The sequence below is a fragment of the Dromaius novaehollandiae genome, chromosome 15 (genome assembly GCF_036370855.1).
Source record: "Dromaius novaehollandiae isolate bDroNov1 chromosome 15, bDroNov1.hap1, whole genome shotgun sequence".
NCBI lineage: Eukaryota > Metazoa > Chordata > Aves > Casuariiformes > Dromaiidae > Dromaius > Dromaius novaehollandiae.
The window spans coordinates 21,174,301-21,191,804 of NC_088112.1; the positions used below are offsets into that span (position 1 = coordinate 21,174,301).

General features: G+C 41.6%; 2 protein-coding genes across 7 annotated transcripts in view; both read right to left on the minus strand.

Moving 5' to 3' along the window:
* Window positions 1-411: 411 nt before the first annotated feature.
* Window positions 412-8,557, minus strand: MEIKIN (meiotic kinetochore factor; the record flags this gene model as incomplete). The annotated part of the gene is made up of 12 exons (XM_026118322.2): window positions 412-549; window positions 852-1,001; window positions 1,707-1,790; window positions 2,151-2,330; window positions 2,675-2,769; window positions 3,572-3,633; window positions 4,915-4,954; window positions 5,186-5,305; window positions 5,731-5,877; window positions 7,011-7,068; window positions 8,134-8,212; window positions 8,448-8,557. Coding segments are annotated over 12 exons (1,263 nt in total), but the record flags the coding sequence as incomplete, so codon positions are not given.
* A 2,401-nt stretch (window positions 8,558-10,958) lies between these two features.
* ACSL6 (acyl-CoA synthetase long chain family member 6) overlaps window positions 10,959-17,504 on the minus strand; it is a 44,607-nt gene continuing 38,061 nt past the window's right edge. For all 6 annotated transcript variants that reach the window (XM_026118226.2, XM_026118227.2, XM_026118224.2 and 3 more), the window contains one exon: window positions 10,959-15,976. In XM_026118226.2, coding sequence (XP_025974011.2) covers window positions 15,836-15,976 — 141 coding nt within the window. In that variant the 3' untranslated portion in view covers window positions 10,959-15,835. The remainder of the gene's footprint in view (window positions 15,977-17,504) is intronic.

Here is a 17,504-nt window from a genome sequence, read left to right on the forward strand (position 1 = left end):
TATTGGCTTGCAAAGGCAAAAGATCTTATTTTAATAGCATCTTCCCCTCCATATTGGGACACTTACAGGCCAGTCAGGGAAACAGAGATTCGTCTAACTACAGACAGATCCAGGCACATGGACAGTTTGGTGAATTCTTCCTCTATTATTCCACTGACACACACATAGCCTTTACACTCCTAAGACTGTATGACTGCAAAGGTTAAAGATCCTTAGAAGAGAAAATGTTAGTGTCGTTTATTAGTGAAGTGCTGTTGCTCAGTAGCAGCAGAATACCGTTGTCAGAAATTAAAAGTTTTCAGGGTGTTTTACTCTTTCACCTAATGATTTTTGCAAATATTCAGACTTTAAAAAAAATGTATATCCTTACACACTCAAATAGCCAGTTACCATCTGCACAGTGGGCCAGTTCTATATTCCGTTACCTTCAGGCACTCCTTTGGGAAGGCAGAATGCATTTCTGTTAACTGGAATTCTCTGAAGCCTGGAAGACCTATGACCTGGTGAAGTTCTAACAATGGAGCAGATTTTCTCTCTGTTACATGGAGGCTGAAAAGATTAATGACATTTAATTCACACAACTATTTACACTGAAGAAACAGTCTTCTAGTTTTTTTCTAGGGAAATTCAAAAAATGTGGAAAAAAGATGACATGCAGATTTCAAGAGGGGTCATCAGAAAATATTTAAGATTACTCATGTACACCTAATATGCTATAAGAAAGGGTCATTGAAAGCTTCAAAGCTTATATGTTCTCTTCAGCTGTGTGTAATACTGTAAGGCTTGAATACATTGTACTCTACAAACTAGCATGCCAAAACTAGATTTAAAGAGTGCAATAAAATTCGAACCTGAAAAATATTCTTTTCTTCTGGTCTTTGAGGAATAATTTCTGAGCTCAGAGATGCAGGAACAATTTCTTCTGAATTTACATATGGACCTGTTGTATTCAGGAATAAGTCTTCCCCAGATGAGGCTTTCCACACTGGTGACAAGCTAAGCTACAGTTCCGTCAAAATACAAAACATACAGCAATAACTGCCCAATTAAATAACAGGCAATAATTCAAACTGGCTAGTATTTGTTGGCTCATGCAACAGATGTTCTATTGCTTCAAAAATATGACTTAAGACTTCAGTCTCCTAATCCCAAGTGATTATCATCTTTGGCCTCCAGCAAGACTGATGTTTTTCATTTGTTAATCTAGCAATCATAAATTAAAGTTTGTTTGCAGTAATATATTGAGTTTTACAACACTAGGAAAGCCCATATGTTTTCCCTACAAATAAACTGGTGCTAAATTAAGCAATCTATGTATTGAAGCAGTTTCCCTTTTCTCCAAAACCATACAATTTGCTGACCCTGTTAAGAGCCATGGTATGAAAGTGACGTCACTTCTATTCCAGCATGGAGAGTGGTAGTACTGATAAATAAATCCCAGTTTGGATTCTTTATCAAGTTTATCTGGGATGATGACATAATGGAAGTAAGGCTAGTAGGTGCTTTTTTTTTCCTGATCACAAGTAGTTTTAAAAACACAAAACAGATACCTTTTTATTTTTTTTAAACTGTCCAACTGATTGAATTTAACACATGGTTTGTTTTGCAATTGTATTATAACATAGGTATAGCCAGAATTGAGCTGTACCGTGATGACTAGTTTGTCTTGTTTTAATCATTAAAAAAGGATCAGGATAGACACTCACATCTAGCTCTGCAGGCTGAGCATAACCAGGGTTTTTCAGCAGGGCTTTGTTATTCTCCACGATCAGCATGGTGGAACTCATTTGCTAAACAGAAACAGAGAATTTAATATCAGTTTCAAAATCTGTGCTGTTTATTACTAATTCCTACAGTATTCCCATAGTACAGAATATTGCTTATAAAAGCTCCATTACAAATTATTATTAGTTCTTAGGGTTTAAGTACTGAATTCCAGTGTGTTTACTTTGTCTCACGCTCTTCAGAATTAAGACAAAGAAACCATCTTTTATAGCACAGAAAAGACATATTTCAGGTCACCATTATGACAAGGAGATATAACACTTTCTAATATTTCTCATATTAAATTGCAGCTTCTGCTACCAGTCAAAATTCTCACTTCAATTCTATGCCTTTGTTCATCAGTGGAGCACAGTGGAAATTCTTACCATAGCATCTGGCTGTTTGGATGGCAGTACTTGTGCTGTCAACTCCACTGATTTGGCTGACGTGTTTTCTGGAGCAGATTCAAGCTGACTGAATGATGATACGTCTTCTTCTAAAGGACTAGAGAATTTAGCTTTTTTCTTGCACTTCAGCTTTTGAGGTTTAGCGGTTTGATTCTCAGGCTAAAGTGAGAAACAATTACACTTCATGTTATAAAGTGAGCCTTTACAGTCTGTTAAGCAGTAACAAAGAGACATCGTCAGACTAAGATCTACACAGTTGGTTTGGTACCACTAAAACAATTAGTCTGAAAAACACTGAGCTCATGGGGTACACATGACTATTACTGCTATCCAGAGCCACGGGCAAGCTATGTCTTCACTCTCTGTACCACTGTTTGCAGGCACCTCTTTCAAGCAAAGAGCCAGCACCTACACTTTCAGTGCCGTCTTTCACCTGTATGAGGATGCGTCAAGTCATTTCTGTTTCAACCTAGCTGTTATATTATTTATTAAAAATATTTCACCTTTCTTTCTGGTCCTGTTGGTGAAGGACAGCGCATGCCAGTTTTTAGGTCTGGAGTTCTCTCTCTCACAGCTGTAATTTTACAGACTTGTTTCCCTGTGAAAAATTTCCAATAAATTAATTAACTTTAAGACAAAGACCACTGTTAGTCTCCAACCCTTGTCTTGCAGGACTGTACAGGTTTTCAAAACTATCATTCCAAAGCCACCCATATAAACACTGCCTCCTTTCAACATATGTAGCATTCCTCATCTCCCTCCTTCCCACCAGGGCAGCTTTAGTCCTCTCCCTTTCCTTGAGGAAACATGGCTGCTTATTAATCTTATGCTCACCTGGTCATTTACTGCTAGATACACACACACTGTGGGAGCAGAGGAATTACATAATCACAGCAGTCTTTGCCAGTGGCAACTTCTGCTGCTATTATAGTCCAAATTAAGCAGGGGAAAAGTATGTGGTACCTGGGCCACAGCCAGAACTGCCTCAGTCACAGTTCAGAACTGCAGTTGCATGAGGGACTCCTGATAGTACTTGTGTAGGCTGATAGGAACTACGCAAAAGCAAGCAGCATGACTCAAACAGTTCCATCTCTAGATAGGTTAAACAAGAAAAGCTAATTGTGTTTTCACTGAGCATCCCTTGTGATTACATGGAATAATGCAGTTTGTGGTTTGTGTCTTCTCCTAACAAGTTAGTGGCTGCTACAGCTAAACCAGGCCTTATTTAGAGGACAGATCTTAGATTCATGCTTCCCTTCTAGCCACTGTTGAACTTAGCCTATGCCAGGGGGACAAATGGCCAAGTGGAAGTCTGGTTCTGTTATTTTTCTACCATTTAAATTTGGTTAGAAAAATCTGTTGTCTTACAGCTAATACAACTGTTTTAGGTCATGTTTTACCTGCTAGAGTAGTTGAAACATTTAATTCTGAAGAACTGTAATTGCATTTTGATGGTTTATTTCTAGGAAAGGAGAAAAAAACAACTACTTTCAGTGAAGATTGTTAAAATTCATAAAAACAATATAAAACAAAATCATGTAAGAATTACACACTGAAAAGGGATAAAGTTTATCCTTAAAAAATGTTATTTAGCTTAGTCAATCATACTTCACAGTTTTTTGACAGCTTATCATCAAGTCACATCACTTATTCTGAAGATATTCGGAACTTAAAAGCTCAGAGGAGAGTTACTAAAGTAAAGTACTCTGCACTGAAATGTACGAGGACACAACAGATTTAGGGAGGATGCAGGGGAAACAATTTAGGATCACAGACAAACTCAGATTGAATTCTGTAGAGATTTGTGACATAGTAAGACTGGTATGAATGAAGTATTAATGGAAATGTCTAAGACTGGAAGAAGCAGCAGAACAAGGGCTAAGAGAGAGGACACTGTTCCTAGGAACGGAGCTGGGAAATGGTTGTGTTTACGTCAGGACCAAAAGGCTTGCATTGTCACAGACCAGAGTATAGAAGACTCATCAATGGAAGACCAAGCATTCTGATAAAACCACAGCATGGATGATTTGCCGACAGAAAACCGTGCACCCGAACACAGGAGGATGGCAACAAGGTTGCCACATATCATGTATACCATTTATCTTCCTGTTAGCCCATCCAGAAAATGGACATGCCTTCCAAACAAGAAAAAGACAGACAGCGGGCAGAACCTGACCTAAGATTTATGAAGGCTGAAATCCGCATGCTTCTGAGGCAAAGGATCGCCCCATAATAGCTGATGACTCCTAAAGGATATAAAAGATCTGTCCAAAAACTGCTTTTGTCATGGCCAAACCCAGAACCCTAGAGACACGATGGAGACTTGGCAACAGGCACTTCTCATCCCCTGTACTACACAAGCAATCCTGGACAGACCACTCGGGCACACACACCCTGGTGCTTGTGAGTTAATGAAATCAGAGCAGGAACGAGTGCAAGTAAAGTCAACTTCTTTAGAAATTTTGTAAACAAATATCACAATATCACCTCCCCCTTCCATAAGATCTTCCACTGAATTTTGTCACAATGATTTTCCTACAGCTGCAAGACTGGGACAAAAGTCTGTGCGACAAACTCCTCCCTGCTTGTCTCAATGCACTATTTTCAGCGAAGTCAGTAGGGACACAGGTAGTGGAAACTCACCAGAAGGGTTTGCAGGGTTTGCACCAGAGGTTTATTCATACCAGCCAAAATACTGCTTAGAAGAGGAAAAACCTGAACATTTAGGTATGTCAAAGATTACCTTCTAGTGTATTGGTCTTGAAAATCTTCCAGCACAGGTTCTAAAAAACATAAAAGCTAAGCTTTAAAAGAAAAAGCTAAGCAGGCCTGACAATGTTTTGTTGCACACTAAATTATAAAGCAAATATTACAAGTAAACAGAATACTAACAGGGAACTGTTTCTCATTATACAGAAATGCCTTAAATAAAATGTTCATCAGAAACTTTGCAGAGTTTCTTTGCACTACAGTGAAATATGTTTATGTTTTGAAGTATTGTAGAAGAGAATTACCTAATATTGCTGACAGATTTGAGATCTGTGGCATTTTATCTATGGTCATTGCTTTGCTGGAGTCCAGGAGAGTTGAGTTCTTATATTTGACACAGTCCTCAAGGCAAGGGTTACTTCTGTCTGGACACAGAAGAGTTATTCAAGCTTTGACCAAACTGACAGCAATTACATTTGCAAGACAGAAACTTTAGAAGAGAGGGAAAGCATTGCCCTGTCCAAGGAGTTGCAGAAGTCTGGGAAGAACAGATGGCTGAAAGCAGACTGGTTGGTCATCCCCAATAAACAGTTTATGTCAACTGGAAGTGCTTTAACTTTACAGTATGATTCAAATTACACCAGTAACCGATTCACTCTGAATTGGAGAACCAGATAAACAGATTCCATGTTAAGCACAGCTTGACTGAAGGCAAAGGTCTGACCTGGTGAGCCAAGCCAACAGAAGCCATCAATCTTCCTATTGTACATAGTCCCCCTATCATTTCTAATTCAAATAGATCTTAAAAAAAAAAACAAAAAAACAAAAAAAAAAACCACACACCCCTCACCTGAACCATCTTCATCTCTGAATGTTTCAGGGGATGAACAATTGTTCATGCTGTCATTACAGCCTGTGTTATAGTCTGCAGTAGAATCTACATCTAAACACTCTAGTAGAAAGGTTGAAACACCTGTGGGAAGAGTCAATCCTGTACCTACAAAAAGAAGAAAAAACATAGTACACCATCTTGTACAAACCGCAATGATTTCTCTGCCAGCAAGTCTGAGTTCTATTCCTGTGCTGAGCTAAATATTGTGAATTCAGCATCTTATCCTAATTCACAATACACTTAAAAAACCCAAAGGGGCATCCTGAAGTCTGATTTACACCACGATAAGCTAACAGGAGATATCTTCCTTGTCCAAGGTGCACTAAAATGCCTGACAGGTTTAGCCTATGATAAGGTAAATCTCAGCTAGGTTTGTTTTAAAAGTGCGGGTTTTAGTAAACACAAAAACCCGTCTTAACAAATAGTTCTGTGAACAATAAAACCAAGATTACATGGTTTCCAACAGACTGGACTCAAGGCTCTCAGGTCTGTTATGGGATCTATTCACCTTGCAGCTTTCTCTTCCGTATGGAGCATTAATAGTCTCTCTTTCTTCTAATGAAGAAGTTAGACAGTTCTCTCAACAGATTTTCAAATACTCAAACATTGCCACAGAAGTTTGAGCACAGTAACTTCTTTTAATTACTAGAAGTATTCTAGGCAAACAAAATTTTCCTCCCTTAAATGTAGGGTAATAACCACCTGCTTGGAATTATTTCCTATGCTGTTTGAGCTGCCTAGTGTCAATCCACTAAGTTTACTGAACAGTATTTTCCATTTCAAACGTTGTAATTCATAATTTTGAAAGTATCTCCAAAAATAACTGCTGTGCCAAACCGCCAAAAATAAGGCACTGTTATACCAGAACTAAAAATAGAGTTTTCCCTGGAAAAGTCAGTAACAAAAAATAAAGACTACGTAGTACTCCACACTCTCTACCAATAAATAACGCCATAAGATTACATTCTTACACAAATTAATCTGGAAAATAAATACAAAGAAGTTGTAAAGAGCTAAGTAAAAGCAAGATGAGTTACTTTTTCTCAAAGGCACTTTCTAAAAGCAGAGTATGGACCATGCACGTGCTTGAATAACAGGCAGAAATCCAACCACAGCCTTTACTTTTTGATAACCTGGCAGTCCAAACCAGTACAAGAACAGCACACAAGTTAGAGTTTCATTGTAAGACCAGCACTTTTATAGAACTGTCATTAAAATTCATTACAAGTTATACTCACTTGAAGTCACTTCAGCATTTTTCAAACTTTTACTTTCAAAGTTGATTACTGAAGATTCCTATAATTAAATGTCAGATACAAACAGCTTAAGGAAATTGGATCTAGATAAAGAAATCCAGTTAGATATCATCCTACATTACTCTGCTAGACACTCAGAATGAAAGTACACTCACATGTGTACTTCATCACTTAAATTTGCTATTCACAGCATAATTTACACCACTGGCTTTCATGCGTCATTAACAAATCTGCAATCTGACTTAAGAGTTCTAAAATCCATAATGAATGCTCATTGATTTGATCCTAGTCTTTGCTGGGTGAGACTTCCAGTGAAGGCATACTGATATCAAGAGAAGTTACATGTAAGACAGCAGTCCAGCAATGCCTCCCTCCATCTTCTGTTTGATTTTCAGTTAGAAGCACAATTCATACTGCTCCCTTTCAGAAGCCCAGAGCATTCCTATAAATACAAACAACTTTATGTGGTTTAGGTATTATATACTATGAAACTAAGTGTTTCCGGAAAATGTGAATAATTGGTGGAGTCTAAATAAGAACTAATATTTTAAAGAAAAACAGTTCCACATCAATTTCACTTGTCAGTTACTGTATCAGATTTTAGCTCTAACATATCCAATGAACTATTTTCTTGCAATTGCAGCACTGTCACATAACTCTTCTGCTCAGTCATCTCAAAATACTTTGTTACAGTTGTACAAATATGAGGACCAGCACAACAGTAACTTGCCAAAGATTAAACAGTAGGTCTGTGTCTTAACTAGAATTAAGCAATTCTCTGGAACCACAGTCTAATGAGCTATATACCACACAACACAACTGCTAAGGCCTTTCCTCATCAAGGAAAATTAGTATTGATGTACACTACCATGCTTCCAATAGCTCCAATACCTTTTATTTTGGCCAAAAACATGGGGAAAAAAAAGCACCAAGCTACAGGATCCAGTTCAGCCTGAAAAAAATACAGGTACGTGTGCATGTGTAGCTTACAGGAAATCCCACTTGAGTAGAAAAAGAATCGACGCCAACATCTAGTCACTGACATCCAGGTTTTGATTTATCCCCATAAATTACTAGCAGATAAAGAACCAAATAACATTATAACCTTCAGCAGTACAGTGCTTTCTCCTATTTTCTCTTCAGTTTCTTCCATGTTGGTCATCTCTTCGACATTGACTGGAATGCTGCAGTCGAAAGAACAGAACAGAGCTAAGCTCAATATATAAAGCTACATTATTCTATAGGAAACCAACAAAAGTTACAGAAGTTATGTTTATGAGATGTCAACAAATAGTCTGACAAACATCAGTTTACCAGGAATTCAGACTGCACATCTCCAAGAGATAGCTCATGCAGGCAAAACGATGTTAAGCACTAGCTAGTGTTAATAACGGTGTATTTGAACGTGTTCTAGCAGACCTTTGATCGGATGCATGGCTCACTTGGGTCACTTCAAGCTTCTCTTTAATTTCTGGTAAGGTTTTCAGGCTGGATTTTCCCTTTAGGCCTACAGAAGAGCAAGTATTTAGTTAAGTAACTTTAGTTTCAACACCAACATTGAGATGATTATTTCTAATAGGGCACCTTTAACTGCCCTCTCTCTTTCATGCCCGTAACAAACTTTGACCCTAATACCACAAACACCCTGAAGTCTGAATCTGGCTTATTATTTCTACCAAGCTTCATTTATCAGAATATCAACAAGGACAAAAAATAGTGGACTTTGAGAATACTTCAGGTGTTTTAGAAATCTCTCGATTAAAAGGAAGATGACCACCTTGGAAGTGACCTTTACTATATATACACACCAAGGCTCAAAGATTTTAAATGGAGTTCATCTGTAGTATCACAAGCATTTCTATATAGATCAGTCATCACTGCACATCATCTCAAACACGAGATTACCAAACACTGCACGAGCAGGAATCGTCCTCTTTCCCTCTTTCTTCCAAGATGTATCTAAGTGTTAAGAGCAAACAAACCTCAGTGGCTACTGGTTGTCCTGGCAGTCAGGATGTACTAAACACTACAAGTAAGAGCAGGAGCCAGGAGAGCAGGATCGAGACAGAAACCAGTGTTATTGTACACTGTTATAGCATTTTAAAGTCTCACCTTTAGGGGACAGAGACCTCCCACACTGACTGTCCCCATTTACTAAAGCAAGTTACACCACTGATGTCAGCCTTTACTTTAGTGCCACACCTTCTCCTTGGACCCCTTTTTTCCAAAGCCTCCAATTCCTAACTTGAGAGCTGCTAAATTGTGTTCAGCTATAAGAAAGACTGGTCCTTTTGTGGAGTAACTTTATACAAAGACTCAAAGCATGCTCCCAGAGGCAGGCTAGGGTTTTGCCATGTCTTTTCCAAAGGGATTGATTAGCCAGCAAAATAATAATAAAAAAAGGACACAAAGGGGAAAACCCTATTTATTACTAATGGCTGAAAGAAATGACCCAGATGCCAGCTCAGCTGCCTCCTTTTCCCACATCATAGGGGACCTGGATAATAACAAGCTGCTTTACAACCTCACACAGGTTCAGCTGAGCTTGGGCACCAGAGGTAAATAAAAGCCCAGAGGATGCACGACCGTGGAGCAGTCATTCAAGCTGCACAAAGTTTAGACTTCAATTTTTTTTAGGCTCTTTCTCCTGAGGATAAGGCTCTGGAGCAGCACCCTTACTGTCACTTCTCAAATTGTCATGAAAACAAAAAATAAAATACATAGCACACAAAACACAGCACGAGGCCTTGCCTCGCCCCTGCGGGGCCTGACCCAGGCGCCCCGGGCTACCAGGCGGCAGGGCGCCGGCGGGGAAGGAGAGGCGCTTACTGCTCTGCTCCAGCCCCGCGGGGCCAGCGCCGCCGAAGAGGCGCCGGCGGCAGGGCCGGGGGGCGCCGGCCGCGCTGCCCGCCCTGCCCCGGGCGGCGGCGGCGGCCCCCGGCAGCGGGGAGCAGCGGCGCTTCTTCCGCGGCGCCTTCCTGCCGCGGGCGCCGGGCGGCCATTTGGGCCGCTCCATGGGGAGCGGGCGCGACGGCAGCGCTCAGCGGGCAGCCGCAGCGCCCCACACGCCCGGCCCGGCCCACGCCCTCCCGCCGGCCCCAACCGCCACGCCGGGCCGTTGAGGCCGGCGAAAAGGGCGGGAAGGCGCCGCCCGCCACGGAAGCCCCGCCCCGCGCGGCCGCCCGCCCGCGGCAGGGGGCGCTGCCCGCCCGCGAGGCGCCCTGAGGCGACGGGGACAGCGGCGGGGCGGCTCCTCCCGCTGCCGGCCGTGCCCGGCCCGGCCCCGCCGCTGTGTGAGGGGAAAAGGTGTGTCCGCAGGCGGCCAACGCCGGGCCCGGCCCGGGGAGGGCGGCGGGTCCTTCGGAGAGGCGGCGCGGCGCCCACCAATGGGAAGGGATCCCCCCCCTTAAGTGTGATATCAATAAACATGTCTGTCTGGAGGGGCGCGATACGACACAGGGCCGGCCTGCATCAACCCTGGGCAGCTCACGGGCAGGCCAAGGGGGGAAAAAAAAAAGATTTAAAAAACGATGCGGACCACTTCAGCAGTGACCGTTTTCCTTAAGCTAAGACCAGCGCCAGACAGAGGTTTCTGAGGAAAAACGAGTCATCTGGAAGCGTATCATTTCCCGTGGATCACCCTGCGCCGTCCTGCTCTCCCGGCGGGCTGCGCGGGGGCTCTGCGGGATGGTGCTGCTCGGTCTCGCTCTTTTTGACTAATAAACGTGTATAGATTTGGGTTTATAATACAAGTTCTTGCAATCAGGACAGCATACGCTATATTTCTCTTAGTGGTCAGACCTTGTTAGTCCTTCGGCTTATGTTCATAGAGATAAGTCTCATTACTTCACGAAAAACCTAGGTCTTTGGATCTCCTGGGTTACCAGCGAAGGGAGGGACGCGAGTGCACACAATAACAGGAGCAGAGACTGAACGCTTTTAGGTTTTATTGTTTTAGGTACATAGTCTGAAAAAATACTATGCATTCCCAGTTGTCAAATCATATTAAACAAGCATATGTGTTTGGTTATATTATTACTGCTTTAAAATGAGAACTGAAACCATTTCAGAAAGACTGCTGCGCGGCGATCTCCGGCGAACTGTGAAACGATTTATTTGCAGAAGACTGCTAAAATGGATCTCCGCTTCCAATAGTCCTTTGGTCGTTATTTTATTTAACTTGGTTTTCTACAGCGTGTTGCATATAGGCACGCGTTCTGGGCGACTTCATCCTGACGGGGTGGACAGATGCTGGAGTAACAACGGACTTTATAAAAGAGATTTTATTGTCTGTCAGTCGACAAGAATATTTTTAGGAGCAGTTTTGAGAAATGTGACAATTTAAGTCTTTACAAAAGTCCCCATAGATGACTTTTTGATATACACACTAATATACCAAAACTGAAAAAATCTTTAATTACAATTAAGTTTTTTTTTTACACAAATATTATATTTTAACCCCTTCACCTTCTGTTGAAAATAGAATAGGCAATCTGTAGGAAAGTGCCTCATTAGTTTGCTGCATGTACTTGCTAAAATACATAACAAAAAGCTGTAGTAAAGTGAAGGGCTTAAAGGGGCTCTGGATGCCTCAGAAAAAATTTAACAATTCCAGGGATCTAAAACTGTTTCCTCCCAATTACTACGAGTTTCCAGATTTCTCATCCAAACTGCTGAATAGCCGCAGCTTCATCATTTAACTGGAGTAAATATAGCACAGAAACCTATAAATGTGAAAAGTACTGAATAATAAGTTAATTCCAAGGAGAAACAAAGCTCTAATTCTGATATCTTTGTTTTTCATAGACAAAACCAAAGTGAGCTAGAGAAACAAAAGATACGCAGACAGAATTGCCTTTAAATAAAATGCTTTTCCAAATCTTCTGTAAGGCATCAAGAGGTCTTTAAGTAATCTGTTACCATGCAAAAATAGTATATTCTTTCCCCATTTACATTCATCTTGTAGCAATTTATTTACATATACATCACTGGTTTGTGCTTTTAACACATGGCAAATAAAAATCCTATAGTTAACTTGTTTCATTCCAGATTAAGTCAAATTTTTTTCTGCTATATGCAACAAAATTATATCTATGGCAAAAATGACACTGGACATTACTGGTGCTGATACATACTTATTAACAGTGATGATAGATTGTGAAATAGTACTTTATCAATAAAGAACTCACCATCTCTCATCTGATGTATATCAACTATTTTAACCTGCACATGTACTTTTCAGTACAGAAAAATCCCATATATTTCCTGCCAACAGGGGGTTAAGACCCAATACTGGTTTTGTGTATGATTTGTGTTCACCCTTTTGTGTGTCTTTGACCATTTCTGTGGCAGAGTGGTATTTTGTCTGTGCAACATATATTGAGTGAAGAACAAACAAAGTATATAACTGAGCAATTAGTCTCTTCCTGGAGGATGCATTTTATCTGGTTTTCATATACGAGCACTGGAGACCGTCTTCCAGTGAGTTCAAAGGCACAGCACCAGGCCCAGGAAGAATCTCCCATTTCGAATAGGTAAGAGATATAATAAATCACTGACTGCGGCATACTCAATACATTGCCTTCTGCGGCAGCGGTACAGGACTGCTCCGAACCCTGACCACGCGCAGAGTCCACCCACAGCAGGACTGAGAGCTTCTGATTTCTGTGGGCTTGCTGTGTTTCCTCATTTTCTTGATAGCAGAACGAACCCCTGCCTGGTAGTGGTTAGTTAGAAACAGTCATTTTTAAGCCATCAAGAATAGGTCTGTTTACAGAGAAGGGAAACTTGCGTTGCCATTAATGCAATGGCACTCGAGTCGTGAATCTTTCAAAGACAAATACATATATTAAAAAATCTTGTAACTAGTTACCTTGAGAAAAAACAAACTTGTTATTGGACAACGCTGGGGATTTTCTGTGGTGGTCACAATAAGTATATAAGTTTAAGAAAAGTCAAAGCAAGACAATATTCCTGGACTTTGAGGAGAGGCATGTTTGTGCCTAGCTCATTAAATAATTCCCTACCCATATACTCATGTCAAGTTTTAATCTCTTACAACATTGTTATGGTTTTGGAGACAGAGACTGATCTTCAGTGGAAAATCTGATCGCACAAGAAAGTATCAGAGACAGCTTTCATTTATTCATACAGCTTCCCACAAGATCTGGAAATACTCACACTTTTGGCGTGACAATTGAAACAATTTCTCCCAAATTTGGTAGCATCCTAGTGTGATCAATTCCTTTTTTTTTTCTCCTGTTCTTTTGGTGTTCACATCATTAGCTCTAGTACATCTGATATTTTGCGTCGAATACAAAAGAGGCCTACAGATATGTTATTCATTAACAAAACAGCATTATATACTTAAAAAATAAAGAGCCAACCCATCCATAAGTAAACTCATATTAGGATCTTCTATACTTACACAAAGTTACAGTTCTGTTATGTAGAAAGGTCTGGTAAACTGAAATCACCTTAGGAGAAAAGTAAATTAAATTCATGTGGTCATGAAAAGGGTCCGTGGAAAATAGCTTTTTATATTTATTTAAATAGTTACTTTTTTTTTTTTAAGTAAGTTCCATTAAAACAGGCAAGAAAGTGCACTGCATCTAATTCCTCATTGCTTTGACGCGTTCGTATGCAATGACCGTCTTTTGGCTGACACAAAAACGAGATGAATGAGACTCCTCAAAGATGAAAATCCTTTACGACTTGACCTAAAGAGCCAGATTCTGGAGCTGGCAACAGTAATTCGTATCCTCTGTAGATGTGACACTCAAATTCCCCCAGTGAACCTGTCGCTGTCTGCATCAGTGAAAAATGGGTGTGAGATACCATCAGATCACAGTAATGGTATTTCTTACTTGCTTTGGACTGATAAGAATGATTACACAGGAAGAAAAATGAAAAATCAGGCGTAAAAGGGATTCAGACCAACACTTTCACATTTGATTAATCAATCACCACATCCTTTATGTGAGTGATGATATTAACAAGTTTCCTTTGTATCATTTTGTTCTGAAATTACTGCAATAAATCAGCCTCTGTGTAAAACTAACACATTAGTTCAATTTATTTCATTTTTTAAAGCATGCAATGCCATTTCAGAGGGAAAATAAGGGATAATTTAGATTAATAATTTAATCTTTTAGCTTCAAAGGTCTACAGTGGATTCCAGTCTAAGAAGGTAAGTGTGCTTTCTCTGCCCTAGCAAAGAAGATCTAGCAGGCACAGCTCCATGCTAGTATGCACCGGTGCAACAAACAGCAGCTATTAAAATATACATATACATTTAGGACCCTGTTGAGCAGGAGGAGGCCACCGACAGTCCAGATATTCAAGCTACCTGACTTCTCCAGTTTTCTCACTTTGTTGCACCACGCTTCACGTCAGGACAGGCTGCTGGAGCCTGCTCCGTCCCACCGGGGACTTGGCCCTTCCCAGTGGCTTCGCTGGCTCTGAAATCTGCGGTTTCATCTGGCCTCATTGCTCTTTATCCAAAGAGGCCAGTGGAAGCGGCGGCAGCGGGAGCTGAGGCTGCCGATGTCCAAACGCAGAGACGTGGTCTTTGGAGGCCTTTCTGCAGTCACGTCCAAGCTCTCGCCGCCCCGTGACACCTTGCAATGGAAATGGGTGACGAAGCCTTCCTCCCACCCCGGGCCTTGTGCAGGAACCGTCCGTGCTCTTCGCAGCTACCCGACGGATGCCCTCCACGGCTGCATTTCAGCAGGCTGCAGGCCAGCCTTTCTCCAAAATAAACTCGGTTTGCTAAGCCCCATTCAAAATTGCGTTGTGCTTCTTTTCTTTACCGCCGTCTCTGGAAGGGAGCGAGTCCGACTGGGCTACCCAGTCCTAGCAGCACGTTGAGTGACAACGGAGGGACGGGGAGCAGACGGGTTAGTGTGGACACGTTTGCACGCTCGCTCTCTGGTGCGTTTTTTTTGTTTTTTTGAACTCCCCCAGGAAGCTGCTACAGGGCCGGCAATGCTTTAGCAACCTTCCCAGGCTGAGCGGTGCTGGTGCCCGTGCGTGGCCCTAACGAAAACCCAGCGAGCCACGTATCAACCGAGTCCGCCTGGAAAGCAAATAGAGGGAATTCTAGCCTAGGGCTTCCTAACACGCTTTTGTCATTTCCAGGGAATACTAATCTGACCTTTCCCTTTAAGTATAACATACCAAGAGGCCTATTAAGTACAAATACCAGGAGATCTGTTCCTATTTCTATTCTGGTTGTTGGTTAGGTCATTAATGATTAAATCAAATCAATGTAATTTATATTCTGCAGCATATAAAAACTAACACTTAATATATAAACCAATATCCAGCTTGAAGTTCCAGATCAGGGAAAATAGACTTTCACCATCAATCGCTGATTGTTTGAGGTAGACCACATTATTGAATTATCACAATTTTAGTCCCTAATCTATTAAGTTATATACAATCAAATACCAACAGACATACCCAAAATTCTTTTCTCTGTTTAATCAGAAACATTTGTAGTTAATAAGTTTCCATAATTTACTCGGTCATGGACTGAAATTTCTGTGTGTTTTTGTGGGTATTGAACATAATTTTTAGTAGTCTCCTAGTGTGTACATAGAGTAAAAAGAGCCTGTATCCAACACCTGATGAAAAAAGGAGGAAAACGAAAATTATGGTTAGTGGTGAAATCCCGGAACAACGAAAGGCTCGAATGTGAGATTCAGGTGCTTCTCCATTTCGGCTGTGCCGGTCTGGCTCTGTACTTCGAGTGTTACTGTGGGGTTGCTAGCAAGCCCGCCCGTCCGAGGGGTCCTCCCGCGGCTTCAGATGGAGATGCTTGAATACAGCTCTTCGATTTGTCTTTTGAAGTAATCCCTCAGTTCTGGCCTCTTAGCCTTTAACGTAGGCGTCAACAAACCGTTCTGCACCGAGAACATATCGGAGTGAATGTAAATGGCTTTGACCTATAATGAAAAAGGGAAACAGAGAATCACGGGCAGCCCACGCAGCCTCGCTCGGCTCGGTCCCCTCCGCCCGCCGGCCCCGGCGCAAACCACCGCCCCGTCTTTGCTGAACCAAACTCTCGGGGCTGCGAAAAGCCGGTGCTGCAGGCTGGAAACCGAAATCTGAATGGGCAGGTTACCTGGATCAGCACTGTCACCCTTTGCCCATCCGACCCGCTGCGACACTGCAGATTAACGATGGCTCTACAGAAAAGCACCTCCCTGGCATTACGCTTTTTCTCTGGTGGTGGCACACGTAATGGGGCATATCCTCCAAAAACGAGTCCTTCCAACCGCAGCAGCCGTACCGCAGCTGTCAGTGCTACGGATCTGGGGCCACATTCCCTCTGCCACCGTGAACCGCAAAGAAAGCGGCGCTAATTCAGCCCTGCAAAATCATCGTGAAGGTTTGCAGGGCTGCTCACTGCCCGCGGCGTCTGGGCAAACCCCCCAGGCATCTGCTGCTCTCCCGATCCCCAGAGCAGCCCGTCTGCCCTTCGGCAGCCTGGGAGCTGCAGGATGATGCTCTGCCGTGTACAGGGGCTCCCAAGCCATACAAATATTGGCCACAATGTCTGGCACAACGCTAGGATTTAAGATTACCTATTGCCACCGAGATCCCGTTTTAAAGCCCTTTGCTTTTGAAGTGAAGAACGTTTCTCCTTGACTTTTAGGAAGACAGCAAAGCTTTCCTCCCTACTTCATTAATTGCAAAATGCTAGCAGAAGCAATTAGCTGAGAATATCTCATATGCAAAGACTATGGCAGGAGCAAACCAGACTAACACAGACAATTATGTGCACTACAAACCATGCTTTGTATCGAATTTCCTTTTAAAATTCATTTCTATTGAATATCATCTCATTTTCATACATCACAGGGAAATGAAGAATAACAGGTTTAAGTTTAATGGTGCTTCTGCATCACTCAAACATGGTGAACTACTCATCAGAATTACTGTAACAGAAACACCCCAAATAAAACCAAAATATCCCCTTGATGATTATTTTTAAATAATTAATTCTTAAGGTAGTAATTTTTAATACAAGTGCAATAAGTATTGTAAATTTTAGAATGTGATCTTTTAACTTTGTTTTTAATGCTATGAAGTACAATCTTGATTTCAGATCTCTCCCTCTGCAGCATCTGTAGCTCTGTTGCAGAAATATTTCCAAACCATAGAAAAGGATCAGTGCACAGACTGAAAATAAATGAAACACCGGCATTTCCTATGCCACTTGTAAGAAGGGTAATTAAAGACCCAGTTTCTTACAGTGCTTTTGATAGGAGAAGGATCAGAGTCCTCGCGATTTATCTTGCCCATTGGTCACCAAACCAGAGAGATTACCCATGTCCCTGGAGTGGATTTTTACCTCTGCACCCAAAACTTCCACCAAAGTTAATTCAAATATCTAGGACGAGTGGAAGGCAAATCCCAGTGAATATTCATCAAAGGAACGAATGCAACTTGCCAGCATTAAAGCTCCCT